The sequence below is a fragment of the Staurois parvus genome, unplaced genomic scaffold (assembly GCF_062004578.1).
Source record: "Staurois parvus isolate SC_StPar_1 unplaced genomic scaffold, SC_StPar_1.0 ptg000183l, whole genome shotgun sequence".
NCBI classification, from domain to species: domain Eukaryota; kingdom Metazoa; phylum Chordata; class Amphibia; order Anura; family Ranidae; genus Staurois; species Staurois parvus.
In genome coordinates this window covers 9,317,077-9,343,768 of record NW_028317979.1, presented here as the reverse complement: position 1 = coordinate 9,343,768, position 26,692 = coordinate 9,317,077, and the positions used below count along the sequence as shown (strand labels likewise).

The following is a 26,692-nucleotide window of genomic DNA, read 5'->3' as shown; positions in this document are numbered from 1 at the left end:
GTGTCCACAGTGGCCTATGTGATGAAACTGGGAGGCACCAGAAACAAAACTCTTCCAGCTTTGGCTTTTCAAATTCTGAGGTGGGCAGAGCACAATTTGTCATCTAACAGCAATCCACCTGAAGGGCAGCCTGAATCAATTGGTGGACTTTCTGAGCAGAAAGGCTATTGGAGTCAGAATGGGAGCCTGAACCCCAGATTTTTCACATGATCTGTAAATGGGGACCCCACGGATGGACCGATTCATCTGGGGCCCCCCCCCATCCTTTTCAGTTGATTCCACTAGCCATCAAATTTCTGGTGGAAAGCACTAATCTAATTCTGGTGGCCCTGTTTTGGCCCAAGAGCATGGTTCTCAACTCGTCTACACCTAGCAGCAAAACCTCCTTGGATGTTACCCTTGAAGGATCTTTTGATGCAGGTGCTGCTTTGTCATCCAGGGTTAAGCCAGATGAAGCTGGTAGCTTGTTTACTGAGGAAATCCTAAGTTTGTCGGATAAGTTAATTTCTAGCTTGTTGAACAGCAGGAAAAAGGTGTCGAGCTATATATCTTAAAAATTGGAAAGGTTTCCATTCATGTTGTACATCTAAAGGTTTTCAGCTGCAGAGGTATTTCTGTCTAATTTATGACAGAATGGAGAAACTGTTGGTAATCAGAACCTTGAAAGCACAGATGGTAGCATTAAAAAAAAAAAAAAAAAATCATATATAATTTATTTTGTCAAGGCCCAGTGCCATTAAGATGTTTTCCTAAATGGATTTGTCAGTGGTTCTACAGGGTCTGACTAAGACTTTGATGCATTGGAAGATGCTGCAATCATGGATTGGACTTTTAAAACCATTTTGCTAGTAGAAGTAACTTCAGCTCTGAGTTTGTGCGCTCCAGGCTTTTTCAATTGCTGATTTTTTTTTTTTTTTTTTTTTTTTTCTTTCCAGGATTGTGTTTTGAGAACGGATCTAGGACTTTTACATAGTTTCATACTTTCACTAGTCTCAAGGGATGGGTCTCCCTACTTTTTTACCAATCTCCATGTTACCCTAAGGAACACATTTTTCATACCTTAAATGTAAAAAGTTGCTTATTGCAGTATTTTGAAATCTCAAGACTTTTGAAGATCTAAGTTCCTGCATAAAGTGTGATTGGGAGATGGCTTGCATTGGCCATTAAGGAGTCTTATGTGGCTCATTCAACCAAGGTGGTGGCTACATCTTAGAACTGGCTGATGCATCTCTGGAAAAGATCTGTAAAGCAGCTACTTGGATAGGTTATTTTACTTTTATCTGGCATAGGATGGATTTGCTTTCCTCCCAGAGTAATCATTTGGCAGGAAGGTCCTCAAAAGGAGTGGTCCCACCCTCAAGTCCTCTCCCAGGTGCTGTCCTAGAAGACTATTTGGTCTTACTGGAAACTGTATTCTTATGTGTCTTTTAGGACAGCAGCTATTACCTTCCCTAATTTGTTGTGTGACACTTGCTGATGTATTTTGCTGAACTTTAAAGCTTTGCCACTGAAAATGCTGAATGCCTCTGCTCCTACCTGGCACTGTCAGTATTGTTGGTTGCTGGTTTTTGTTTGTACAGAACAGCCGTGTGTGCAGGCAAAGTTACTAGTGCTGTTCTGGCCCAGTTCTTCCTTTCCCAGTACATTCTGGGATATAGGAACCTCAATTGTCTCTTCCGCAAAACCCAGCTAACACTTTCTAAATGCTTCACAAACACACTATAAATGTGCTATGTGCTGTTAAGGTGTGGTTACAGAGCATTACCATTGAAATCAATGAAAGTGAGTGACTAGCATCGATGCCTCATAAAAGTAACATGCTGCTTCATTTTTAACGACAACACTATGCTACCACTCCTGTGTGCAGCACTGTAATACCATTGTAATATTCATGGCAGGTGTTGATGGGTGGTTTTGAGGCTTTAAAAATGCAGAATTGTCTCAAACACATGGTATTGACACATGTATGAATGGGCCCTAGACAGAATGTTTTAAGATATGTGAAAGGGAGACCTATATTTTGATTTATACAAAATATGGCTTAAAAAAACAAAACCTACTCTCTTAGATGGCTGCAGCTGTCCCTCACCACCTCAGACTGAGAACTGAGCGATCAGTGGACTTTGCTCAGTTTGTCTACAGCCTACAGAGAGATGACTGTCGGTTATATCTCTGCTCTGCCCCTCCAGTACTCGAATTCCAGGCTGTGGAGTGGGAGGTTGAGCCATCTGCCAGACCAAGCATCTTGGTGTATCCCCACTGTAAAGTCTGGATCTTTCTCGAGCCTGGACCGGCTGAGTGACACTAGTCAAGAGCGAGCTTCAGGGTCACAGGAGTGTAGAATGAACTTCATTTCTGTGATCAATTGGAGAAGCATCACCAAAATGGCTTTGGCTATACTTTAACCAAGGAACTAGAAATCATAGTCATCCAAGTTGTACAGTTCCATCCCTAAGTTAATGCCTTTGTATTTTTAATATTCTTACTATGGTTATAAATAAATATACAATTTTTGGGCCTCATCATTTGAGGTGTGGGAAACCAGTATTACTCCTCTGGCACTGGGTAATTCAAGCATAACCTTGTTTGCCACTGTACTTCATGATATAGCTTCGTAAATAATATGAAGCAGTCTTCACTTTAGTCTATCATATGCAAGCAAGAGGAAAAAGCGTGTTCAGAGAAGCAACATTAGGAGTGGCCAAATCAACAGTATGGTACATTCTGAGGAAAGAAGCACACTGGTGAGCTCCGCAACAGAAAGGCAGGGACGTCACCAGAAGAAAACAGTGGTGGATGATTGCAGATTCCTCTCTATGGTAAAGAAAAACCCATTAACATCCAGACAAGTGAAGGACACTCTCCAGGCGTATCATTGTCAAATTCTTCAATCAAGAGACTTCACAAGCGCAACTACAGAGGGTTCACCACAAGGTGCGAACCATTGATAAGCCAGATTAGACTTTGCCAAAAAAAATCCCCAAAAAAAAAAATTCAGACCAGTTCTGGAAAAGTGTTCTTTGGACACATGAAACTAAGATTAATCTGTACCAGAATGATGGGAAGCAAAGCGTGAAAGGCTTGAAACAGCTCGTGATCCAAAGTACACAATGTTATCTGTAAAACATGGTGGAGGCAGTGTGATGGCATGGGCATGCATGGCTTCCAGTGGCACTGGATCATTGGTGATTTTGATTGATGAATTCTGCAGTGTTTAGAGATAGTCAGTCAGCCCAGATTCAGCCAAATGCAGCAAAATTGATTGGATGGTGCTTCACAGTACAGATAAACAATGATCTAAAATGCACTGCAAAAGCAACCCAGGAGCTTTTGAAGGAAAAGTGGAATATTTTGCAATGGCCAACTTAATCACCTGATCTTAACTCAATTAAGCATGCATTTCACTTGCTGAAGGCAAAACTAAAGGCAGAAAGACCCACAAATTGAAGACAGCTGCAGTTAGAGCCTGGCAAAACATCAGAGGAGGAAACCCAGTCTTTGGTAACATTCATGGGTTCCAGACTTCAGTCATTGCCAGTAAAGGATTCTCAACAAAATTTTTTAAACATTTTTATGATTTTATATTCAATTATCTAGTTATGTTTGGTACCTTGAAAAGGGGGGGGGGGGGGGGGAGATGGCTACTCAAGAGCTTTTAATTCCTAAATCCTTCCAATTTGGATGTCCATACCCTCAAATTAAACCAGTGTGCACATCCAGCCCATATCCATTATAGAATTACAGCTTATTTGTTTTGGGCATTTGCCAAAACATATTCATCTATATATCGATCTGATAATGGAAAATTATGTATTTTTAAACAAAATCAAACCCATTTTTCAGCAGACCTTCTCTCTGAAAATGCCTTTCAATACATTTCCACCAACACAAAGATGAAGTCACACAATATAACAATTTTATGCACTGGCCATCAGTTCTAAGGATGCCATGTGTTGTAACTTTATTTAGATGTAACATTTGTTCTGGATATAATGGGCTGAGTTTTAACGTTATATCCCTGATAAGCCTTTGAACCCTCTGGTGTTTATAACACAGTGACTCAGCTGTTCCAAGTGTGATTTGGAAATTGGTGGTTGTCTGTGTATTAAAGAAAAGGTTACACATTTTCAGTAAGAACTAGGGTCGCAAAAATCCCCGGCTCCTTGAAAGTTAATGCTTGATTCCGGGGAGGGGTTTGACACATTTTGAGCTCATGAAGCTTCTTTAAAAGGTAATAAGGATACTCTGAAAAGCAAGTTAAATGAAGATATCTTTAACAAAATATTTTAATACATTTTTAACTCCTTACTTTCAGGAAGGCTGTAGGAGTGTGTTGGTTAGGTGCAGCTTGAGTAAACGGAGACCCGGATGGCAGTAACCAGTGTACTAAAGAACTTGCAACAGTACAACAGCCCCTCAGGGAAGACACCTGACTGGGAACTTGGTCAATGGAGCAGAGAGTCAGAACAGAGTAGGCCCAAACTGAAGACCGATCCTGTTGAAGGCAGAACGTAGCCTGGATGGTCCAACCCAAACATGAGATTTTCCCAACTTTTGGAATTGGCGTTTTGTACATACTTTTAATTCCAGGTGTTCTGGCTGGCCATTTGAACATGGTCCTTCTCTTAGTGGGTAATCTTACTGCTGCAGTTAGGAAGCATTCACACATGAGCCCTGGTGTCAGAAACCTTCTGTTATAAGCCCAGGCTGCGTAACTGTCATTCACCACTGGTCAGTTCCTGAGGGTGCAGAGGGCAGTGCTAGGGAATGGCAAAGGTAGGTAGTGCATTGCAATTTGGGGGGGGGGGGGTAGAAGGGGAAAGGCATTTTAAAAGGTGAAACGAAGCTTGTAAGATTGTATCTTCATGGCTGTACTGGATATTCATAGAAATCCATGGAATAGGACATTCCTAAGCTGGCCATACATACAATTTGCCATGGGTGGACCTGCGGACACTGCATGGCCCAAGAAATATGGATTGCAATATGAAAGGAGCAGGGTGGATAAAACCTGTACAAATGGTGACTGCAGCCACTGTTTGTGTGTTCAGACTCCCGTGGGTACTGGTAGTCGGAATACAATAGCTGTCAGCGGGAGACTTTTACATCCATGCGGTTTGGCTTTAAAGGGGTCAGTCAATAGAGTCTAAAGCTTTCATTCTGGTTAGCTTTAGAAAAGTGTCCCTACAGTCTGAGGTTTTTCTTGCACTATCGGAACCCAACTTCTGTAATGTAAGGCTTGGTCCACTAAGTTTGAGATGATCATCACAATTCTGTCTAATTCATATTCTATAAAATTGCAAATTACTACAGATACCCGCTTCCTAAATGGGCAAGGTGACAGTGTTTCTTAGCTGAGTGCTAGGCAAATACACTGCTCAAAAAAAAAAAAATAAAATTAAAGGAACACTTTGGAAACACATCAGATCTCAATGGGGAAAAATATCATGCTGGATATCTATACTGATATGGACTAGGTAATGTGTTAGCAATGTAAGGATACCTCATTGTTTGAATGCAGTCCTCTGTAGGTTGGTCTTATTTTCTCTTAGACGCCCCGAAAATCAAAGTGAAAAAATGATGCAGCAGGCTAGTCTATTTTGCTGAAATTTCATTGCAGCAACTCAATGGTATTCAGTACTTTGGCCCCCACAGGCTTATATGCATACCAAACGTCGGGGCATGCTCCTAATGACATTGATGGTGTCCTGATGTTTTTCCTCCCAAATCTGGACCAGGGCATTACTGAGCTCCTGGGCAGTCTGAGGTGCAACCTGGCAGCATTGGATGGACCAAAACCTGATATCCCAGAGGTGTTTTATTTAGGTCAGGCGAGCATGGGGCCATTCAATGGCATCAATGCCTTCATCCTCCAGGAACTGCCTGCATACTCTCGCCAAATGAGGCTGGGCATTGTGCACCAGAAGGAACCCAGGACCCACTGCACCATCGTAGGTTCTGACAATGGGTCCAAGGATTTCATACCGAATAGCAGTCAGGATGCCATTGCCTAGCCTGTAGAGGTCTGTGCATCCCTCCATGACTATGCCTCCCCAGACCATCACTGGTCCACTGCCAAACGGGTCATGCTGAATATTGCAGGCAGCATAATGTTCTCCATGGCTTCTCCAGACCCTTTCATGTCTCATGTGCTCATCTGTGGAAAGCACAGGGTGCCAGTGGTGGATCTGCCAATTCTGGTATTCAATGGCAAATGCCAATTGAGCTCTATGGTGCCAGGCAGTGAGCACAGGGCCCACTAGAGGATGTCGGGCCACTCTCTAAGTCTGTTTCTGATTTGTTAGACATTCACACCAGTGGCCTGCTGGAGGTCATTTTTGTAGGGCTCTGGCAGTGCTCATCCTGTTCCTTGCGCAAAGGAGCAGATGCCAGTCCTACTGATGGGTTAAGGACCTTCTACGGCCCTGTCCAGTTCTCCTAGAACACAGGTGTCAAACTGGCGGCCCTCCAGCTGTTGCCAAACTAAAAAAAATCCCATGAAGCATTGCAAGACTGACAGTTACAAGTAGAACTCCTAAAGGCAGAGGCATGATGGGACTTGGTGGTAGTTTCGTAACAGCTGGAGGGCTGCCAGTTTGACACCCCTCTCCTAGATTAACTGCCAGTCTCCTGGAAACTCCTCCATGCAAATGACAGCAAACCTTCTGGCAATGGCACATATTGATGTGCCATCCTGGAGGAGTTGGACTGCCTGTGCAACCTCTGTAGGGTCCTGGTATAGTCATACTACCAGTAGTGACACTGACCCTAGCCAGATGTAAAACTAGTAAAAAATGGTCAGAAAAAAGTAGGGGGAACAAATGTCAGTGGCCTCAATTTTGTAAAACCATTCTAATTTTTAGTTAATGAAATGAAACAGGTGCACTAGATGGGCAGCAATGAAACTACCCCCTAAGCAGCTGAAACAGATTAACACACTCTGCTACTTAAATGACCAGATCAATATCCCAGGAGTTTAATTGACTTGATGCTATACTCCTGACTAAAGTGTTTAATTTTTTTTGGAGAAGTGTACATAATTATATTGCAGAGATCCCCATTGCAGACATGTATTCATATTAAAGTGAACAGCCTGGATAGCTTCAAGTATGAAACACTATACAAATTAAAAAAATAAACTAAAGATCTAAAACAAAAGTGGTGGACTTGGTAGATCCATGTGATCAGTGGCAATTCTGTAAAATAAGCCTGGCAGAGCAAATCTACAATTTACAGCAAAATGAAGAGCAAAACTTCTGTCAATCAAAATTCACTTTACTAATACAATATTAGACATTTACTGTTTGTCAGAAATATGTACAGTACTGTGCACTTAGTAAAACAGCACACAAAAAAGTAAAGCACTAAGAGTATGTGATTCACTAAACTTAACTTTTTTTTTTTTTTAAAAGCTGAACTGTGATATAAAACAACTTTGTATCTAATGTCTTTGCAAACCCAGATATTCGCTTTATAAAAATAGCAATCCTTGTGCTTCATATAGCAGAGCTGTTGGAGGGACCCAGCAGGCCACTTACTACACACTGTACACACTGCCTGCAGGATGGTGCAGATGTAAGACCAATCATCATTTTGTTAAAGCAGAGTTTCACTTTTTTTTTTTTTTTTTTTTTTTTTTGTGCCTGTTTTACGTTGTTCCTGTGTTGTCTAGCACAATTTGGATACTTTTTTTTTTTTTTTTATAACTTTTAAGTTTAGACTGTACTTCCGGTCCTGGCCGCCAAGGCGATTTGCAAAGTCTCCAGGGGTGTCAGGTCCTGTATCCTAGGAGTCCTTCGGGTTCCTAGTGACTATCGTGTTACTTTGAAACCGGAAATGATGCGAATGGGAGGAGTTTGGCACAATTTTGCCAGTCCTGTGAGGGGAGTAAGTGTAACCTCTGTGCTATTCTATGTATACAACCTGTTGCATACAGGTAGCGCTGAGCAGTGTCAGTACTGCGCAGGTGAGAGATCGAGTGGTGCATGCTGGGATAGCCAGCACCAACTTCAGGAAATAACTTTGCAGGCTTCAGATGTCCACAGCAATCATGGCGCCTGCCTGCTTTTGAGAGCAAGGTAAAGTTTACATATTTAAAACGAATTAGTGGGCTATAACAAATTTATTCAATTGTTAATGTTAAAGAATAAGCAATCCTGGGTCGGCTTGTAAAAATAAAATTTCTTCTGGTGAGTGGAGCTCTGCTTTAAGGAGAGAGAACAGTAGTGACTACCTCTGTGCCGGGCCTTCCTTTAGCAAGACTAAAGTTCCACAATGGATTACAGTAAAGATCTAGAAGAGATGCACAGTTTCAAGTAAGTGTACACATGCCTCCTTGTGACAATATTTGCTTATCCCAGAGTTTAGCTTTAAGGCCCCTTTCACATGGGCATGCAGTTTGTGGTTTTTTTTTTTTTTTTTTTTTCATCCATCTCTTAATTGATGAACTGCCATCAATGTATCTCTATGGAAAAACAGGATCTTTCCTTTACATCTGCTGCTGTCAACCTCCGTGGCGAGTGTTTTTGGTTTGTGGTTTTTGTGGTGTGGGGTTTTTTCTATTCCTGCATAGATAATAGTATGGACTTCTGGGAAGCTTATTAAAAATTCTCAGCTTCATTAGCCCACGTGCAGGCAAAACGTGCTACTGCATATACTAAGTGTTACAAAAAAGTCCATTCACTATAAAATTGTGAAGTCCCATAATCCCAGTGCAAACCATGTGCAAAGATAAAAAGGGGTTCAGTTGGATGTGTTCCACTTTCGTCTGTAAAAAAAAAAAAAAAAAAAAATACTGCAAAGCCATGACCCCAGAGTCAAGTCATAAAGCTCTTGGGTTGATGCAGCCTGTCCCCCCCACTAGACAACGTGGTCTCACAATTCACAGCATCATATAGGAGACCTAGAAAAGAGCCAGATGCTCCACATAGCATAAAACCATACATAGTTTATTAAATTAAAACTACTTGCATAATATCAACACAACGCTCTGTATTATGGAGTACTCCCGAGACTGTATTGCGAATTGCCCAATTCCAGTATTTAATGCATGGTGTGTGGGTGTCCCCTCCAAGCCCCTGATGTTAGTGATGACACATGTAGGGTGGAATTGATGCTGTAACATCACCACGCATGCACAAACGGACGAAGAATTGATTCATGCACAGTCCGGGGGAGAACTGTTTTACAAAGTGCTGTTGTTTTTAGTACGCAAGTGTTTTTTGTATCTTCTATATGTGGGACTTTTTTCACTATTGTATGGTGAATGGACTTGTTTTATTTTTGACATTTGTTAGTGTTGTATAAAATACCTTTTTTGCATCATTTTATCTTCTCTTTAATCAACTGTTTTTACTGCACAGAATTGTATTATGATGTACATAATTTGATTAGCACAGCACTTTTTTATATGCTCTTTAACTGGTTTAATCTAGTGGTGTGCTAGCTGCTTTCTTTGTTTGGACCATAAACATGATTCTGCTTATTTTTAAGACTTGTGCTAGCTTTAAGTCCATGGCACTCGGGCAGAGCAGCGTGTAGGCTGGTTGAATGAACAGCAGTGATTGTATTACTGTACTGTGACCATTTTGTAAAACCTACTGTGAATATTAGACATGACTGCCAGATATTATTCCCTATATCCGTGCCAGTTCAGAAACCAGAAGACTTGTGATATTTAATATATACTGGAGGTATCCTGCTTTGGAAAGACTTCCTTCCATGTTTACCTCTTGTCTTGTATAATGTAACATTGTGTATCTGTATGCACACTGTAATTGTAGTAAGACAGAATGAAATAAACTGAAAACCACCTGAGAAAAAGGTGGTACTGTAACACATTGCAATTATATTTGACTATGGCTTGTTCAGTGAATTACTGGAGATGCTATGTGTTTACTATATTTTGAAAGCCCATAGGTTCCCATTTATGCTCTAACATGTCAAGTCTGACTCTGATGTATTGGTGATGTAGTGTTTAAACTGTGCAAGTGATTGCAACTGTGTATTAATGAATCAATTTCAGGGATTTTTCCTAAATTTAGCGTTACAGCTAGGATGTAGCCTGAGTTCTAAATCCTTCTCTTTTTTTTTTTTTTTTTTTTTTTTTTTTTTTTTGTTGGATGTTCCCTGAGCTCCATGTGGAACTTGCATATTCCTGGAGTGTTCCTCTGTAGATGGTATAATAAAACAATTGGTATGTTAAGAATGTGTATCCATGGCCAAGAATTCCCATTGGTGCATGCTGGGGAAGGATGGAAATCTTTGGGGTGACCCTTCAGAAAGGTTCTTTCCTCTTGGACTTTTGCCAGGAGTTAAGGCTATGTTGGTCTTCTCCTTGCCTGAGAAGGGCCTCTGCTGAAAGTCTTGGCCTGGTTGGAGCACAAGGGAAGGCAACTTTGCTGCTGAGAAATGTCTTTAAGAGCTAAATACAAGCTGGTGGATGTTGCAGGAGATTCTGGTTCCTTTTCTAGAGGTACGTATGCTGTCTGGTACAGTCTGGAGCATAACACCTATGTTTTAAGGAATTTCAGGTATGGATATTTCTAGCTAATAGACCAATTTAACTATCTACCATACCTGTGAGATCCCTAAAAGCTGGAAACACTTTAACAGACACAGCTACTCTAGTGATCCACTAACTTGCAGGTCCCATGCTGAACCACTGCACTGTGAAATCTGGCAACCCCTCGGCACACACCATTCAGAGATCGCTTGGCATTTTCACAAAGAATGCAAAGCATTCTCATACTGGACAAGGTGGAGACAGGGCAGTGACAGTGTTGCTCTTCACCTTGTCCAACCAGAAAATGCTTTAATGAGAATACAAAGCATTCTCTAAATGGCACCTGTGCTTGGCATATGACCTCCTGCAATCACAATGCAGCAGGGCAGCCACTTGGCACAGGTCCTGGATCCTAGTGGAGATCACTGAAGTAGCAGTGCCTACTAGTGACTTCAGGGAGTTGTGTCCTATTGGGAACATTTTTTGTTTTCTTTTACTGTCCCAGAGACGCAATGACGTGAAAAATCTCTCTAGTGAAGGAACGTCCTTTTTTAAACTGTTCTTAGTGAAACAAGTGTTCCCATTGGGAAGTTATCACACCCCTTCCCTTTTTTTCAGTAACAGATGGTCAGATTTTCAGTTTGACAGTGGTGACTAGTACAAGTAGGGTGAATCTCCCTCCTACTGGGCACACAGACGTCACTAAAAATGACAGTTTCTAACACTTCTGCCCAAAACTAACAAATTGCTTCTGGATGCATTTTATCAGCCATAGTGAGTAGGTATTGGCCACACGAGGCGGGCATTGTTTTCAAATTGGGTGACCTGAATCATAAGCAGTAAATCCAAACTAAGTGCTACAAAACCAGATGTTATGAACCTATAAACCCGTAAATAAACTAACTCCAAAAATACAGTGCGCATTCACCGTAATTTTCCACTAAAGTGTTTACTTTGTCCATTCTGGGCACTAAGGCAGGAAGTAAGCAAAACCCACCAAGAGGATCAAAGTAGTTAAAATACATTTATTTGTAAAAAGTTAGAACCTCTTAATGATTTTACCCTGTGGTTTCTCATGTCTTGCTGTTCACTGCCATCCCCCAACTGGGGCAAAAACATTTTGACAAAGCTTCTAAAGCTAGCCATAGACTAGTAGAAATCTGAATTTGTCTTTTTTTATGGGCAGAAATGGTGCAATGTAATGTCTTTTTAATGGGGGAAATTAAAAAGTTTGATAATCACATGGTTTATTTTGCACATTTCAGCCTCATACAAAAATCTTTGAATTTCTACTCCTCTTGGGCCAGCTCTCACTCTATCCAAAAATACTAAAATGTCTTGACTAGTTACTGTAGTTAGGGCCCTGCATTCACTATCTGGTCTCCCACGGTGCACACAACATGGAAATTCAATTATTTTAGCAAATTGCTAAATACCTTTTTTTCTCATCAGCAGTACATGGCAGTCTTGTGTCCAGCTGAGTACTGGCTAATCTTGTAGGAGTTTTCATTCTCCCTTGATTGTCTTATGAGGTTGCTGGACCCCTGACCCTCTGTCTGGACAGTACTGATTGGCCCTGTGCTGATCACATGCACCCTCCTAAAGTAAAAACAAACTCTGCACATGCTCAGTTCAGCGTGTATTGCTAGAGTGCCTCCTAGAGCTCTGTACGATCAGCAGATGGATTGGGGATAGTAGAAGGGAAGGATCAAAGACTGGATCAAACTGCCTTTTTCACAATGTGGAGGATTAACCCCTTAGGTTCCACGGTGAGTATAACAAGCATGCTTTACTGCATATACAGACTGATTTTACTGTTATGGGTTTAGATTTTACTGTTAGGTATGTGGTAGGTACTATTATTCTAACGTGTTTAGAATTGACCTTTTATCTGGCTGGGACATGGCTTGTTACTGTGGATTTTTTTTGTGGTTTGGGTTTTGGTCACCATACAAATTACAATTTGACCATACAATATTTGTATAACCAAAACTATCATTTTGAGCACCTATCTAACTGTAATCAATTTGTATCCAATCAGGCAAACACTTGCACTGCATAGTTAATAAATCTAAAGATTGTGCAGCCAGATTGTGTGGTGAGCTTTAGTCGGATAAATGTCCAGCATAATCTCATGGAAGAATATGCTCTCTGGCTACTGTTGAATTGTCCTAGACGGAGATAATCTGCTTTCAGGGTTCTAGGGCCATGTTGGTGTGGACACTTTTTTGTTTACTACACACTTTTGGGTCTTGTTCACATGGGGCGATTGTGATCAATGTCCCATGTAGGACCATGTTTTACTGCCATGGGAATGCAAAGGTGTTGAATGCATCCCTGTGCCAGCAGTGTCATAGCTGTCTATTGGGCCACAGCAGCTGCACAGACAAGACTGTGCACCCAATATAACATCTTCTGGGTGTGTCCCTGAACTCGCCCTGGGTGCAGTCAGGGCCATGCACCTACACAAATGTCACATTGGGAGCAGTGGCTGTCTATGCTGCCATTGCTCCCCAAAAAAAATAAAAATAAAAAAGCTATGGGACTGGCCGCACAGGGATGCACACAACCAATAAAACATGGTCCTGCATGGATCAAATCTGCCCATGTGAACAAGGCCTTTAAAGCATGTTGGGATGGTAATACAGTACAAATGACAGAACGTGGGAACTGCAAATGTAGTGATAACATTCAACAGTTCTGGTATTGCTACCAGTGTATTTATATGTACATATTTTATCATTGGTTTCAGGTGGAAATTCTAGATAGCAGAACAAGGCGGCAGTTGTGCTTTCTAGACAAGGTAAGAGTCATGGTAATACTTCTGGAGATCTGTGAGCTGCGCTTGCCTATTCATATGTATTAAATTATATATAATTCACAAGTATATTATATTGCCTTAGGTGTTTCTAGTAATGAGTATTTTTTTAATCTTTATAGGTAGAACCTAATATTACAGTTAGTGACATAAAGTTGATGTTCCACAAGTGGTGTAAGTATTGCTCTTTGTTGGACTACTTTTTTTTGTCTGTTTTGCAGTGTATAGGCCAGGGGAGGGATATAAATGAAAGCTGCAGAGTAAACACATTGGTAATGAATTTTTTAAAATTTTAACCATATTAAAGCCTTTATATTTTAGTAATTGTGTTTTATGTATACTAGATTGGTACACCAATGAACTGCACACATGCAGTATGTATTTGTAGTGCTACCCCAAAGCAGCCTCCAGAACTGTATTTCTCTGCACATCTGAAGATGACACATCTTGCTCATGCAGCACTTGCTGACACAATGGGGTCAATTCACTGAAGTTCACATGACTGTTTTTTCAGAAATCACATGAGAACAGTCAATTCATCAAAATAAAATATTGAATGTGGTATAAATACTGCACATTTGTTAAAATGGTGAGAAATTCCACAAACATGAGAGAAATCCATTTGAAGTCAATTCACAAAACGCATTTGTTTATCATCGGGCGTTTGTTGGCTGTATTTTAGAAATGTAAAAAACTATTAGTCCTCATGCACACTGGATGTTTATTACAGCTGCTGTTTTGTTTGTTTTTTGTTTTTTTTTTTTCTTCAGCCAGTAAACTCCCCAGCATGTTATCCTATGGGTCCATGCACACATGGACTGTAATCGGTGATTTTTGGCTGGAAATCCCAGAACTAGTTTCTAGAGGAGTTTTTTTTTTTTTTTTTTTTTTTTTTTTTTTTTTTTTTTTGTGGGGTGGGATCAATCAAAAAAAGTTAAAGAACCTAAATGCTAATGCAAAAATGCCAAAACGTCTTCTCTTTTTTTTTTTTTTTTTTTTTTTTTCTTTAACTTAACTTTACATAGCTAATGTTACCAGCATTAACACCTAGTATGTATGGAGCCTTGGAGAAACTCTGCGCAGGCCAGGAAGTGAAAAGTATAGAATGTATCCGTTTTTGAAAATGTTCTCCTCAGAGCTCGGGAGTGTAAATAAATTGTAATATATTTCATCAGAGGGAGATCTCTGCGAATGAAAAAACCTAGAATGTTTTCATAGTTTTTACAATATTGATTGCCTTCCGGTGCAGTGTTGGTCTGCAAAAACAAATTGCGTAAAAGCAATGCTTAAAAAAACAGTTTAACCACTTCCAAACCGGACACCCCCTTCCTGACCAGGGCAATTTTCAGCTTTCAGTGCTATCACACTCTGAATGACAATTGCGCAGTCATGCAACACTGTACCCAAATAAATTTTTTACAATTTTTTTGCGACAGATAAAGCTTTATTTTGGTGGTATTTATTCACTGCTGGGATTTTTAATTTTTTTGCTATATAAATGAAAGTCCAAAAATTTTGAACAAAAGTTTTTTTTTTTTTTTTTTTTTTTTTTATATAAAATTTTGCAAATAAATAATATTTCATCATAAATCGTTGCCAAAATGTATTTCGTTATCTTTAGTAAAAAAAACAAAAAACAAATTAGTTTATAACCAAAAATTATAGTTTTTAAACACTTTTTTTTTTTTTAATTTTTATTTTATTTTTTTAGATTTTTTTTTTTTTTTTTTACATACTGTCGCCCTAGCAGTACAGTGTCACCATGGTGACACTGTACTACTTGTGGGGGGTGATGATTTTTTTTTTTTTTTTACAATGATTGCTTTTACACCCATATAGGATGTTGAAGCAATCATTTCTTTCTCTGTGTGCATTCCTGCACTCATTGAGAAATAGAGTGAGCTGTGATTGGTCACAGCTTGTCACATGGTACAAGGCTGTTGTGAATAGCCTTGTACCATGTGACCTCTGTGATCATTCAGATTTCACACGTAGTAAGCAATGATGTCACAAGTGACATCTTGCTTACTACTTTGCATGTGAATCACTGATTGGCCAATCGGTGATCACATGATCGGGACCTCGTACAGAGGTCCCGTCCGACGATCGGTGTTTCACTGTGTCCGGAGGACACAGCGGGCACCGGATCGCGGTGCTGCGCGCGTTGCATATAAACGGCCACCCGACCCTGTACTGCCACCGTCCGGCCGTTTATATGCAACGGCCGGTCGGGAAGTGGTTAAGCACTATTTAACGCATTCAGTAAATTTTTTATTTTGTGAATAGACTCTTTAAATACTGCATGAGTTATTTAACTCAAATTCATTAGGTATTTTTTCTTTAAGGCCCCATTCACACTATGGCATTTGAATCGCTGTGATTCCGCCTGCAATTTCAAAATGCTTTGCTGAAATCCCAACCAGAGCACCACCCGCCTGGAGTTTGCATGTTCTCCCTGTGTGGGTTTCCTCCAGGTACTCCGGTTTCCTCCCACACTCCAAAGACATGCTGTTAGGTGAATTGCCTGCTCTGTGTAATGGTTTTGCAGAGTAGGCTCAATCTTCTCTGGTCCCCAAACGGTGCTCCTGGCCAATAGCTCCATTCTTTTGCTGCCTTTCTGTCAAATGAGAAGAGGAGCCAAGAGAACCGCTGCTCTCATGCACAACACTGGGTCAGGATTGGGCTCGAGTAAGTATTGGGGGGGTGCAGTTACCTCAGGTTATTTACCTCAATGCATAGAATGCATTAAGCCCCCGGTCACATCAAGCCCGACTTTGAAATTGTGTGACTTATAGTGAAGTTGCACGATTTCAAAGTCGGGTGACATGCCAGTTTTGGCTGTGATTTGCGAGACATCTGGCAAGGATGTCTATACAAATCGCCGCAGCAAAGTAGTGTGTGGCTCCTACCAAGTCAGACTGCTAATAGTGGACAATAGGGTGTGACTTGACATACGATTTGCAAGTCGCATGCCACATTGCACCTGATGTGACCGGGTTTTTATTTTTTGCTAAATTAAAGATTAATAACAAACGTTTTTTTTTTTTTGTTTTGTTTCTTTTTCCTTCAAACTTTTTCAAAGTTTGCAAATAATTCATACATTTTAACCCAAGATTTATTCTGCTAAACTTCTTTAGAGAAAATAACCCAAATCAGTATTTAGTCTGTAGGAAAGTTTAGTTCACAAACTATGGTATATATCTGAAAATTGATCAGTCCTGAAGTACTGACAGCCAATCTAATTTCTTGAGGTCCAAAAATGTCAGAACATTACATTCCCCCAAATGACCCCTTTTTGCAAAGTAGACAAGCAAACGTATTTTATAAGGCATGTAGAGTTTTTTTGAAGTTGTAATTTTTGTAATTTTTTCAGAGAATTAAGAAATTAAAAAATGTATTCACAATTTTTTACATACTGTCACCTGTGCAGTACAACGTCAGCATAGAACTGGCGTGGCGGTGATCAGGGACGCTGGTGACAGTACAAAAAATGGATAATTTTTTTCTATTTTACTACTTTTTTTCATATTACACTATGACCAAAGTAATGTTACCATAGTAACATTGTACTACTTTGGGAAAGTGACCAGTGTGTGTGTGTGTGTGTGTGTGTGTGTGTGTGTGTGTGTGTGTGTGTGTATTTTGTTTTTCACAATTTGATTGCTTTTATAGCAAAGAATTTCTTTGCTTTATGCAAGCGTTTAACTGAAATTGATTCATTTAGTGTTGTGTTTGTTTTTTTTTTTTTGGCCATTGTAGCAAACTTGCTCATCAGAGTTGGATGTGGAGTTCCCCTTTTTTATTAGAAGTATTCCTCAATCCTTTATTTCCTACCCCCTCCCTTCCTGAGAGGCACAGGGACAGATGTATAAGTGTTAAAAGTTGCTGGCAGGCTGGAGCAGCAGGGGGCCCAGTGCTACAAAGCCCCCCCCCCCCCCCATAGAGGCAGCAGACTCCTGGTCCCAAGGCCTGTGTGAAATCACACCCCCTAATCAAGAGGAGTTTTTTTTTCCCCAGGGACTTGAAAAGTTGGAACCTCATAAACCCTACCAGCCAGGTGACATGAACATTCCTCAGTTCAGCTGTCACCTATGTTTCATATCATGGATTATGAAGCTGTCAGTTGTAATGCAGAGCCCATCCGACGATCCTGCCCAAAACAGGGTAGTGGCCAGTATTCAGAGCCCCCCCCCCCCCCCTGCAGGGGGATTTTAAAAGACAGGCTGGCAAGCCTAAAAAGCTAAGCAAAAGACATCTCCTAATTTTACATCGTAACAGCAGGAGATCAAAGACCCTTTCCGCTCTGCAACTTGGATCTGCTTACCTTAAGGCTTAACATGGCAAGTAACTTAACCTTAACTTCTTCCTGTTATCACTTTGCTGTCCTGGGCTGTTTCCTATTTTTTATATATAAATATATATCTAGTTACATTTTCTTTGTAATAAATCTTTTTCTGAAAGTGTTAAACAGGTGCAATAAAATATTTACAAAGAGTCAAACGGTTTCTAAGTGCTTACTTGCAATTCACAAATTCCTGCCTTTTGAAGAGACGCTACTGTGTTTGTTTAATCCTTTGCCCAATCGACCTGCAGTGACCGTATTGGACAGGCGACTTTTCAACCATTACAGTGTATATTTGATAGTTTCCCCTTTCTCTGTAAAAAAAGGGGTGGTGGCAGTGAAGGGTTAGTTGCGTAAGTAACCCGACCCAGTAACAAGCGCATTCAGGCTGCCGGTGCGTCGATTGCGTTCCATTAGCTGGACAATCATGCAGGGCGCAGCTGAGTGTGGCATTGTTACGCACGTCACATTGCGGTTTTAGATCGGCCGGTCCTTTGGTCATGAGTTTGGTGAGAAGGTCTGGGGTCTGACGCCGCGGGCGTGACGTATTCTTGTTGGTCGCGGTCGTGCGATTGTCGCATGTTGAGGGTGGCGATCGGGCGACCATGACAGCCATGGCTAATCACATGAAACAGTTGGGCTGTAATTGGCCCAGCCTGTGCATGATCACTATGACCATTCACAGCTAGACGCACTTGAATACATTGGATTGCTTCCTTTCATGCCATCCATTGTATACAACTGTCATGTGACCTGCTGTGATTAGTCACAGATCACATGGTACTGGCAATGGGGTGTGTAACGGAAGCGTAGGCAGGACAGAACGCACAAAAGATGGTAAACACACAACGTTTTATTGAACTATGAAAGGCACTCAATCAGGACAGTTCAGGGCACTCCGCAGCATACGGCTTGTAGGGACACTCATGGTATGTGGGCTCATGGGGACTGAGTGGGACTTTGGCTGGGGGTCTGACCTCAGCACAGCTCTCTAGGGACAACAGCAGCCTCACGGGGACTCAACATGACTTTGGCTGTGGGGCCTGACCTCAGCGCAGCTCCCACACAGTTTTCTAGGGACAACATGCTCACGGGAACTCAGCGGGTAGCGGTGGCTCAAGCACTCGGGGGCAGTCCAGGTAGCCATACTCCGGGCATGCCATGGGGCAGTTCAAACAAAGGTGGTCTGAGCGCACAATAGGGACAGTTCATGACAAGGGTGGTCTGGGCGCACAATAGGGGCAGTTCATGACGAGGGTGGTCTGGGTGCACAGTAGGGGCAGTTCATGACGAGGGTGGTCTGGGTGCACAGTAGGGGCAGTTCATGACCAGGGTGGTCTTGGTGCACAGTAGGGGCAGTTCATGACCAGGGTGGTCTTGGCGCACAGTAGGGGCAGTTCATGACGAGGGTGGTCTGGGTGCACAGTAGGGGCAGTTCATGACGAGGGTGGTCTGGGTGCACAGTAGGGGCAGTTCATGACCAGGGTGGTCTTGGTGCACAGTAGGGGCAGTTCATGACCAGGGTGGTCTTGGCGCACAGTAGGGGCAGTTCATGACCAGGGTGGTCTGGGCGCACAGTAGGGGCAGTTCATGACCAGGGTGGTCTGGGCGCACAGTAGGGGCAGTTCATGACCAGGGTGGTCTGGGCGCACAGTAGGGGCAGTTCATGACCAGGGTGGTCTGGGCGCACAGTAGGGGCAGTTCATGACCAGGGTGGTCTGGGCGCACAGTAGGGGCAGTTCATGACCAGGGTGGTCTGGGCGCACAGTAGGGGCAGTTCATGACCAGGGTGGTCTGGGCGCACAGTAGGGGCAGTTCATGACCAGGGTGGTCTTGGCGCACAGTAGGGGCAGTTCATGACCAGGGTGGTCTTGGCGCACAGTAGGGGCAGTTCATGACCAGGGTGGTCTGGGCGCACAGTAGGGGCAGTTCATGACCAGGGTGGTCTGGGCGCACAGTAGGGGCAGTTCATGACCAGGGTGGTCTGGGCGCACAGTAGGGGCAGTTCATGACCAGGGTGGTCTGGGCGCACAGTAGGGGCAGTTCATGACCAGGGTGGTCTGGGCGCACAGTAGGGGCAGTTCATGACCAGGGTGGTCTGGGCGCACAGTAGGGGCAGTTCATGACCAGGGTGGTCTGGGCGCACAGTAGGGGCAGTTCATGACCAGGGTGGTCTGGGCGCACAGTAGGGGCAGTTCATGACCAGGGTGGTCTGGGCGCACAGTAGGGGCAGTTCATGACCAGGGTGGTCTGGGCGCACAGTAGGGGCAGTTCATGACCAGGGTGGTCTGGGCGCACAGTAGGGGCAGTTCATGACCAGGGTGGTCTGGGCGCACAGTAGGGGCAGTTAATGACCAGGGTGGTCTGGGCGCACAGTAGGGACACTCAGTAGACCGGCTTGCAGGGTCTCTGCTGTGGGGTCTGGGCGCCACTCGGACCCCTCACAGCACTCTGCCCCGAGCAGGGGAAGAACTACACGCACCCTGGGGTCCCGCGTCGGCCTTTTCAAGCCGGTGCAGGACAAATCCCAGTTGACCCGTCCGAGCATTGGGGAAAAGAGGCACACCCCCTTGACATGGGCCACGCTCTCGAAGCTTGTCTCCGGCGCAGGAAGCCTCGGGGGGGGGGGGGGGGTTGTACGCAGACACCTTGGTGGCCCTTTGCTGGGGATTCTTGATGGGGGGGCCCAAGAGGTGCTGACCGCACCACAGGGGGTGTTTCCTCCCATCCTGCACAGCCATTTGATGTAGGCTGGCAGGACATGAGGAATGCAAGGGGGAGGGAGGGGTGAAGGGATAGGCAGAGGGACAGCAGGCAAAGGTGAGTGGGGGAGGCATGGGCACTCCGTGACAGGTTGGTACACAAATCTGTCATCGGCCATGTCTGGGGTACACGGCCGGTGACAGATCTCACTACAGTGCGGCCCTGTGGTCCCGGGGGGACAAGATGTTTGCCTGGCCGTCATTTGACCATAGACTGGGCGGCAAGTGGTTAAAAAGAAAAGATGTTATACTTGCCTGCTCTGTGCAATGGTTTTGGACAGAGCAGCCCCAATATCCTCTTGTTGGGTCCCCTGGTGGACCCCCCCCAACTTTGTCCAGTTCTCCTCTAGGAGATATTTGCTGTAACCAAAGGTAAGCTTCAGTATAGGCTTACCTTGTCCAGTTCAAGTCCGACAAGATAGAAGTTGCTGATGATCGACAGTCGATCCATCTTTTCCTTCCTTACATGTGGTTGGCGTGCTCTCCAGTACAGTCAGATCTCGCCAGACATGCAAATCACGCCGTTCCTGGAGGAAAGGTTCTCATTCTCTTTGCTTTGGAGTTCTCACCCAGGATCCATTCATCCAGCAGCATCAGTTCAGACTTTCCCACACACCTGCTTCCTTATAGGCACTGTCCCCTCACATGTAGCATTGCACAAAGTATGATGGCAGCTGCATCAGCAGTCTCTGATCAGCCCTCTTCTCCTGGGCAGCACAGCATCAGATCACCCTGCCTACATTGCAGGATAGCACAGCAGTAATAAAGGAAGTTCCACAGCAGTTTAACTTTTATAGAAAAAAAGTAGTGTTGTAGCTAAGTTGAATCACAAATCGATAAAATACACACTAAGGTGAAGCATTAAAGAATGATGCGTAGAGTTCAGTAACCTATATGAAATAAGCTTTCTTAAAGTGATTTTAAAGGTTTACTTAATTTTTTTTTTTTAAATTCCAAAATGCCACACAGTGCGGTCCCAATCCATTTTCTGCAGCCAGTGCTCTAGACTTTCATGTGCCACCATAGGAGGACACTCCCTATTAGAGTGCAACTGTGGGCGTGCTCCAAAGTCTGGCTGTGTGCATCTATAGACGTGCAGCTCAGCCCCCCTTCACTCCCTCCCTCAGATTTGACCGGAGTCAGATGGGCACAGAACTGAATCAATACAGGACTTGAGTAAGTATACAGGGAGGTGAGGGGACTATATACTTGCTGAGACTTTTTTTTTTTTTTTTTTTTTTTTTTTTTTTTTTAACCTTGTAGGGAATGCATTGTCTTTAGAACCACTATAATGCGGAATGGGTGGTACTTTACCTAATTCACAAACTATTGCATGTCACATAATTTAAAAAAAGCATGTTCACTATAAATTATGCGTGTCATTGTCTACCCCACACGCTCACAGCGACTAGCTAGCCGAGGCATGCATGTGTGACTTGGGGTAAGAGGGAATAAGGGGGACTTAATCTGAATGTATATAAGACCGGCCGTGATATACTTTCACAGCCTGCGCTACCTCTGGTCACCACCAGAGGGAGACTCCACTCCAATCCAGCTAGCTGACCATACACAGGCAGACACTATCTTATATACAATCTGGTGCACTAATTAGGGTTGAGGAGCAGCCTAGGACTTGACACACCCTTCTAGGATTCCTCCAGCTGTCCTACAAGCTAGAACCCTGGTGTTAATTACTCTTCCACTGTCCACACCCCCCCCACACCAGACACACCAGTTTGCCACCACCCAACAGTTTATCCGCAGAATGGTCTGCTGGGACACCACACACAGATCTGCATCTGGCAGACCTGTTACCTTTGACAATCTGCCAACAAGCAATGCAATTGCATACAGATTGGCATTGAACTTGACCAAGCATATAAAGACACTAAAATGCAATACAATCTAATTTCTCTGGAGATATGAGCTTGCTTAAGTACCGAGAAGTCACTTATTCATTTTAAGATTTAATATCCCAAAAGTGGGCAATGCATAAAATGTATTTTCTGTAACTTTTTATACTTTGTACAAGACACACAATTGGCAATAGACTATAAAATAAAAGGGAAATAAAACTTTTACCAAGAGTTATCCTGCGACTGGAGCAAGTCGGAGAAAGTCCGCGATCTGTCTTTCAATAGGACGGGCTCCGTACGAATCACAACGTCCATACCCCGGGGCCCTCAATTTATGGGAATATGGACGTGGGCTGGACATTAGTCCTTGGCCAATTGACTCTGGGGGTGTTCCTATACCAGCCCACAGGACACTCTGGGTCCTGAAACCAATCACTGTTCAGCTGTCGCCATCAGCTGCAATATAACCATTTTCTGCATTTTGCTGGGATTCTACATAGGCTATAAATACCGTTTTTTTTTTTTTTTGTTTTTTTTTTGATTTTTTGGGTGTTTTTTGTTTTTTTTTTTTGTTTTTTTTTTTTACATGCAGATGTAGCCCACAGAGTGCTCAATCAGAAGGAAGTATTTTCATCTCTACAATTAATATAGCTTTTATGAGATGAAATCTGTTCCTTTGATCTGTGTATATACTTTAAAGCTCTCCAGACAGATCGGAGCCCCCCTGGTGTCAAAAAGCCAAAATGTCTGAGTTCCTCTTTTAAACTTCAGGAAGGTGGCAAAGTCTTATTTATATAGACAAATCTTGCTACTGATCACATCTCAGTCCATTCACTTGAATCCCACATCTACGTTACAATATGTATTACAACTTTTTTTTTTTCCAGAGACTGCAGGGCAAAAGTGTAATTTCCTGAACATACAGTGATATTTTTTTTAAAGTTTGTAAACTCTTGAATTTTCAGAATTTCTAAATGACATAATATCTGTTTTCAATCTCACTAAACGTGTGTGTTCCTCTATTCATGCAGCAAACAAGCCTCGGTCTTTGACTTTGTTTAATTGGGCTTCCATTATCTAGTTTTAGGATGTGACTAAACGGTGAAAATCAGATCACATTTCAGGGCAGGAATATAGCATGTAAAAATATTAAACTCAAAAGGGTTTGTAGATCAAGAGTTCCATTTACACTTTACATAACTGCAATAAATGTCCCTAGAATTGTTCACACTAAAACCTATCATAAGACTTGTGCAGGGAGGTCTTTGATACAAACCACTAGCTGACACTCAATTCATACCATCAAAGCAATCTCAGTGGGTGAGTTTACCCAGGCAAAGAGAAATTGCTTCACGCTAAACATGTATAATTCAGTGTGATAACTTCAGCAATAGATTGAATGCATCAGTTAAGATAGCCTATTTCCCTTAAACAGGTGAAAAGCTAGCTAGAAAGATCCACACTTCTGAAAGTAGGATGGAAAAGAAATGTAAAAGGACAAATCTGGATAAAATGTGGCGATCAATAAATGTTATGTTCTCAAAAATGTGGGGAGATTGATCATTAAGGATCTGCATTGATATACAATACTGTGACTCAGGTGTTTAAAATGCTAAACATATTTCTAATGTATCTAGGCATTTTAGGGATGCACATAATTGCAATATGAGCTTCCTCCTTTTTGCAGGTTCTGTCTAGGCCAGGGCAACCAGCACCATAGATTGCTGGAACAAACAGTCTGGTGGATATACACATTACATTTGGATGTAAATCTGTATATGAAATGGTAATTGCTGGAGGTTTGGTTTGGGATTTTCTTCCTTCATTTAGCTGCAGGAGTTTTATTTCATATACTTGCATAAATATTGCAGGTTGATTTATTATTGATAAAGTATAGAAAAAGATAATGCTGTGTTCTGTTGGTCTACAAAATCTTTAAATGTAAGCAATTTAATTTTTTATTTTTTTTCTTATTCTTCTGTCTTTGAGTCTGTTCAAGGTTGTGTGGGTTTTTTTCTTTACATATGTGAATTTTATTCCACATGACCTCCTGCTGCTGGGTTGGTGGGCTTTATTTAAAGTCAGTGGTCAGTGTTCATTGTTACATGCTATGAGTAAGGCCTAGTTGCTGAAATGTGTAAGCCCTCTATCTGGATTTTAACCTGTGAGCCAATAAAGTGTTCATTTTTTTTTTTTTTTGTACATGGAAGATTAGAGTTGCCAACTTGCACATTTTTTGAATCTCACCACAGCATGGGTTAACTGATACCCTGGCCAGAGCTCAGGTGTCTTGCGTCACAGGGAAAAGTGACTGCAGGGAGAGGTAGACATGCCTAAGTGATGGTAAAAGTTCATATAGTGTAAAATACAAAGGACAACTAGCTTGTAAAATATATTGTATACTGATAACTGTATGAGGCTAATGCTGTGATTGTATTCAGTATATTACTAGTCTTTATTTCGGACGTTTTATTTTCTACAAACAATTATAAAAAAGGGGGTCAAAGTCTTCATTACTCTGCTATATTTGTGCTTTATAGTGCATGAAGTCAATTTCAAACTCACAAAAGACAATTCTAAAGGGTTCTTTAAATTCACGTGGCCCAGTGGTAGATGGCTTCCATGCAATCTACTCAAAATCAAAAGGCAATGCAACCTTTTTCATTCCAGCCGCAAGATAGCTGGGTTAGATCAGTTATCGCTTTATAAATTAGTGTTCTGGAAAGGAACAGTGGGTGAGTTACACAAACCACATGTATTAAAAATGGGAAAATTAATTGGTCTGCCTAAAACTCTACTGAACACCTTTTTTAGGATGAATTTGAGTGAAAGGCAGGGCTTCCCATTCAATGTTAGTACCTGACCTCCATTTTCTTCTGCTGCATGGGCACAGGTTTCCACAAACTTGCTCCTTAATCTTGTGAAAGGTCTACCCGGAAGGGTGGAGATATCGTGGTGGGGGGAGGAGACAAAACCTTATTCATTCCCATGGTTTTGGAATGGGTTGTCCAAGAAGCTCCTGTAGGATAGGTGTCAGCAAAGGTTTCTCAATATATTGCATGTAGTTGTAATAGTAGCAGTTCTTTTTAAAGGTATATTAAATACATATTGGGGTGATAAAGCATTTGTGATTTCATTTTTTTTTTTTCTGGTGTTATGGTTGTATTAGTCTTGCATCAAAATCATGAAAGCCAAGGGTTTTTTTTTACGGTTTCCAGTGTGCGTGACAAAATAAGGTAGTTATGTTGAATCATTTTAAGAGTTTTAAAGCATTACAGATAAAGTATCCTGTTCCAACATGGCAAAACTCATACCTGTAGCAGAACACTTTAAAGTACAGCGTGATGTAAAGGTAAGAGTGGTCATTGTCTAGATGGTATACATATTAAGTGCATTATCTAAAAAAGTAATATATGTAGTCTCTACCTGAGTACAGACTAAAACATTGGGAAAATCAAGGAGTTCAGTAGGCAGAATACCTAATAAATAAATACATCCATAGTATGTAAAGATACTTGCATAAACATTAAAAGCAAATCATTCTAATACCTCATAAAATAACGTGGATAAAAAAAGTGTGCATATCAGAGCAGAAAAAATTTGGGTAGTTATGTACAATACTTATATATTTTGCTACTATGGTTGTGAGAAATTCATAAAGAAATATATGAAAGTGGAGTCTGCAATAGATTCATACACATTGGATATACAGCAGTGGGTACAGAAAAGAATTGCCCCTGTGACGGAGGGTAGGCAGGACAGAACACACAGAGCAGATGGCAAATACACAAAGCTTTGAGACAAAAGCATTTGTACTCCAGCCCCAAGGACAAAGGAAAAGTCTCTGTAGCCCATTGTAATCCAATGGGGGGTAGGGGGGCAGCGCAGGAACAGTTCCTGTAAAACAGGGGAAAGCATACGCTCACGGATCCGACAGGGTGCCCGGTCTCCCAGGGATAAGGTAGTAGGACACAGGTACCTGTTGGAGTCCGGAGTAGGCAAGTGGTCTCAGGCAGGCTGGCGTGTGCGGTCTCCCCTTTGGTTGTGGTCTCAGGCAGAGCTGTGCGGTCTCCCCCTTGACTGGGATCTCAGGCAGAGCTGGCGTGCTGTCTCTCCTTAGGCTGGGGTCTTGGGCAGGGCTTGGGTGTGGTCTACCCCTTGGCTGGGGGTCTTGGCAGAGTCTAGCAACGAGGGTCCTGCCACAGCTGGGATCCCTCGATGGCTGAGCAGCAGAGTAGGATGACCGGAGAGCCTGGCATCAGCCTCTTAAGCTGATGCAGGACGCTCTCCGGTCATCCTGGCAACTGGAGGTGGGCCGGAGCCGGCATCTCGTCTGGCAATGAAGCACGCCCCTTGGGCATGGGCTGCGCTTCTTGTGAGCGTGACCTTTGTCCAGGGACATCCACAAGC

At 42.4% G+C, this 26,692-nt stretch overlaps 1 protein-coding gene across 3 annotated transcripts in view; it reads left to right on the top strand.

Annotated features, from left to right (window-relative positions):
- Nucleotides 1–26,692, top strand: part of LOC149462208 (very-long-chain enoyl-CoA reductase-like) — a 116,913-nt gene that overhangs the window by 47,352 nt on the left and 42,869 nt on the right. For all 3 annotated transcript variants that reach the window (XM_089677298.1, XM_089677297.1, XM_089677296.1), the window contains 2 exons: nt 13,257–13,307; nt 13,445–13,496. In XM_089677298.1, coding sequence (XP_089533424.1) covers nt 13,257–13,307; nt 13,445–13,496 — 103 coding nt within the window. The remainder of the gene's footprint in view (nt 1–13,256; nt 13,308–13,444; nt 13,497–26,692) is intronic.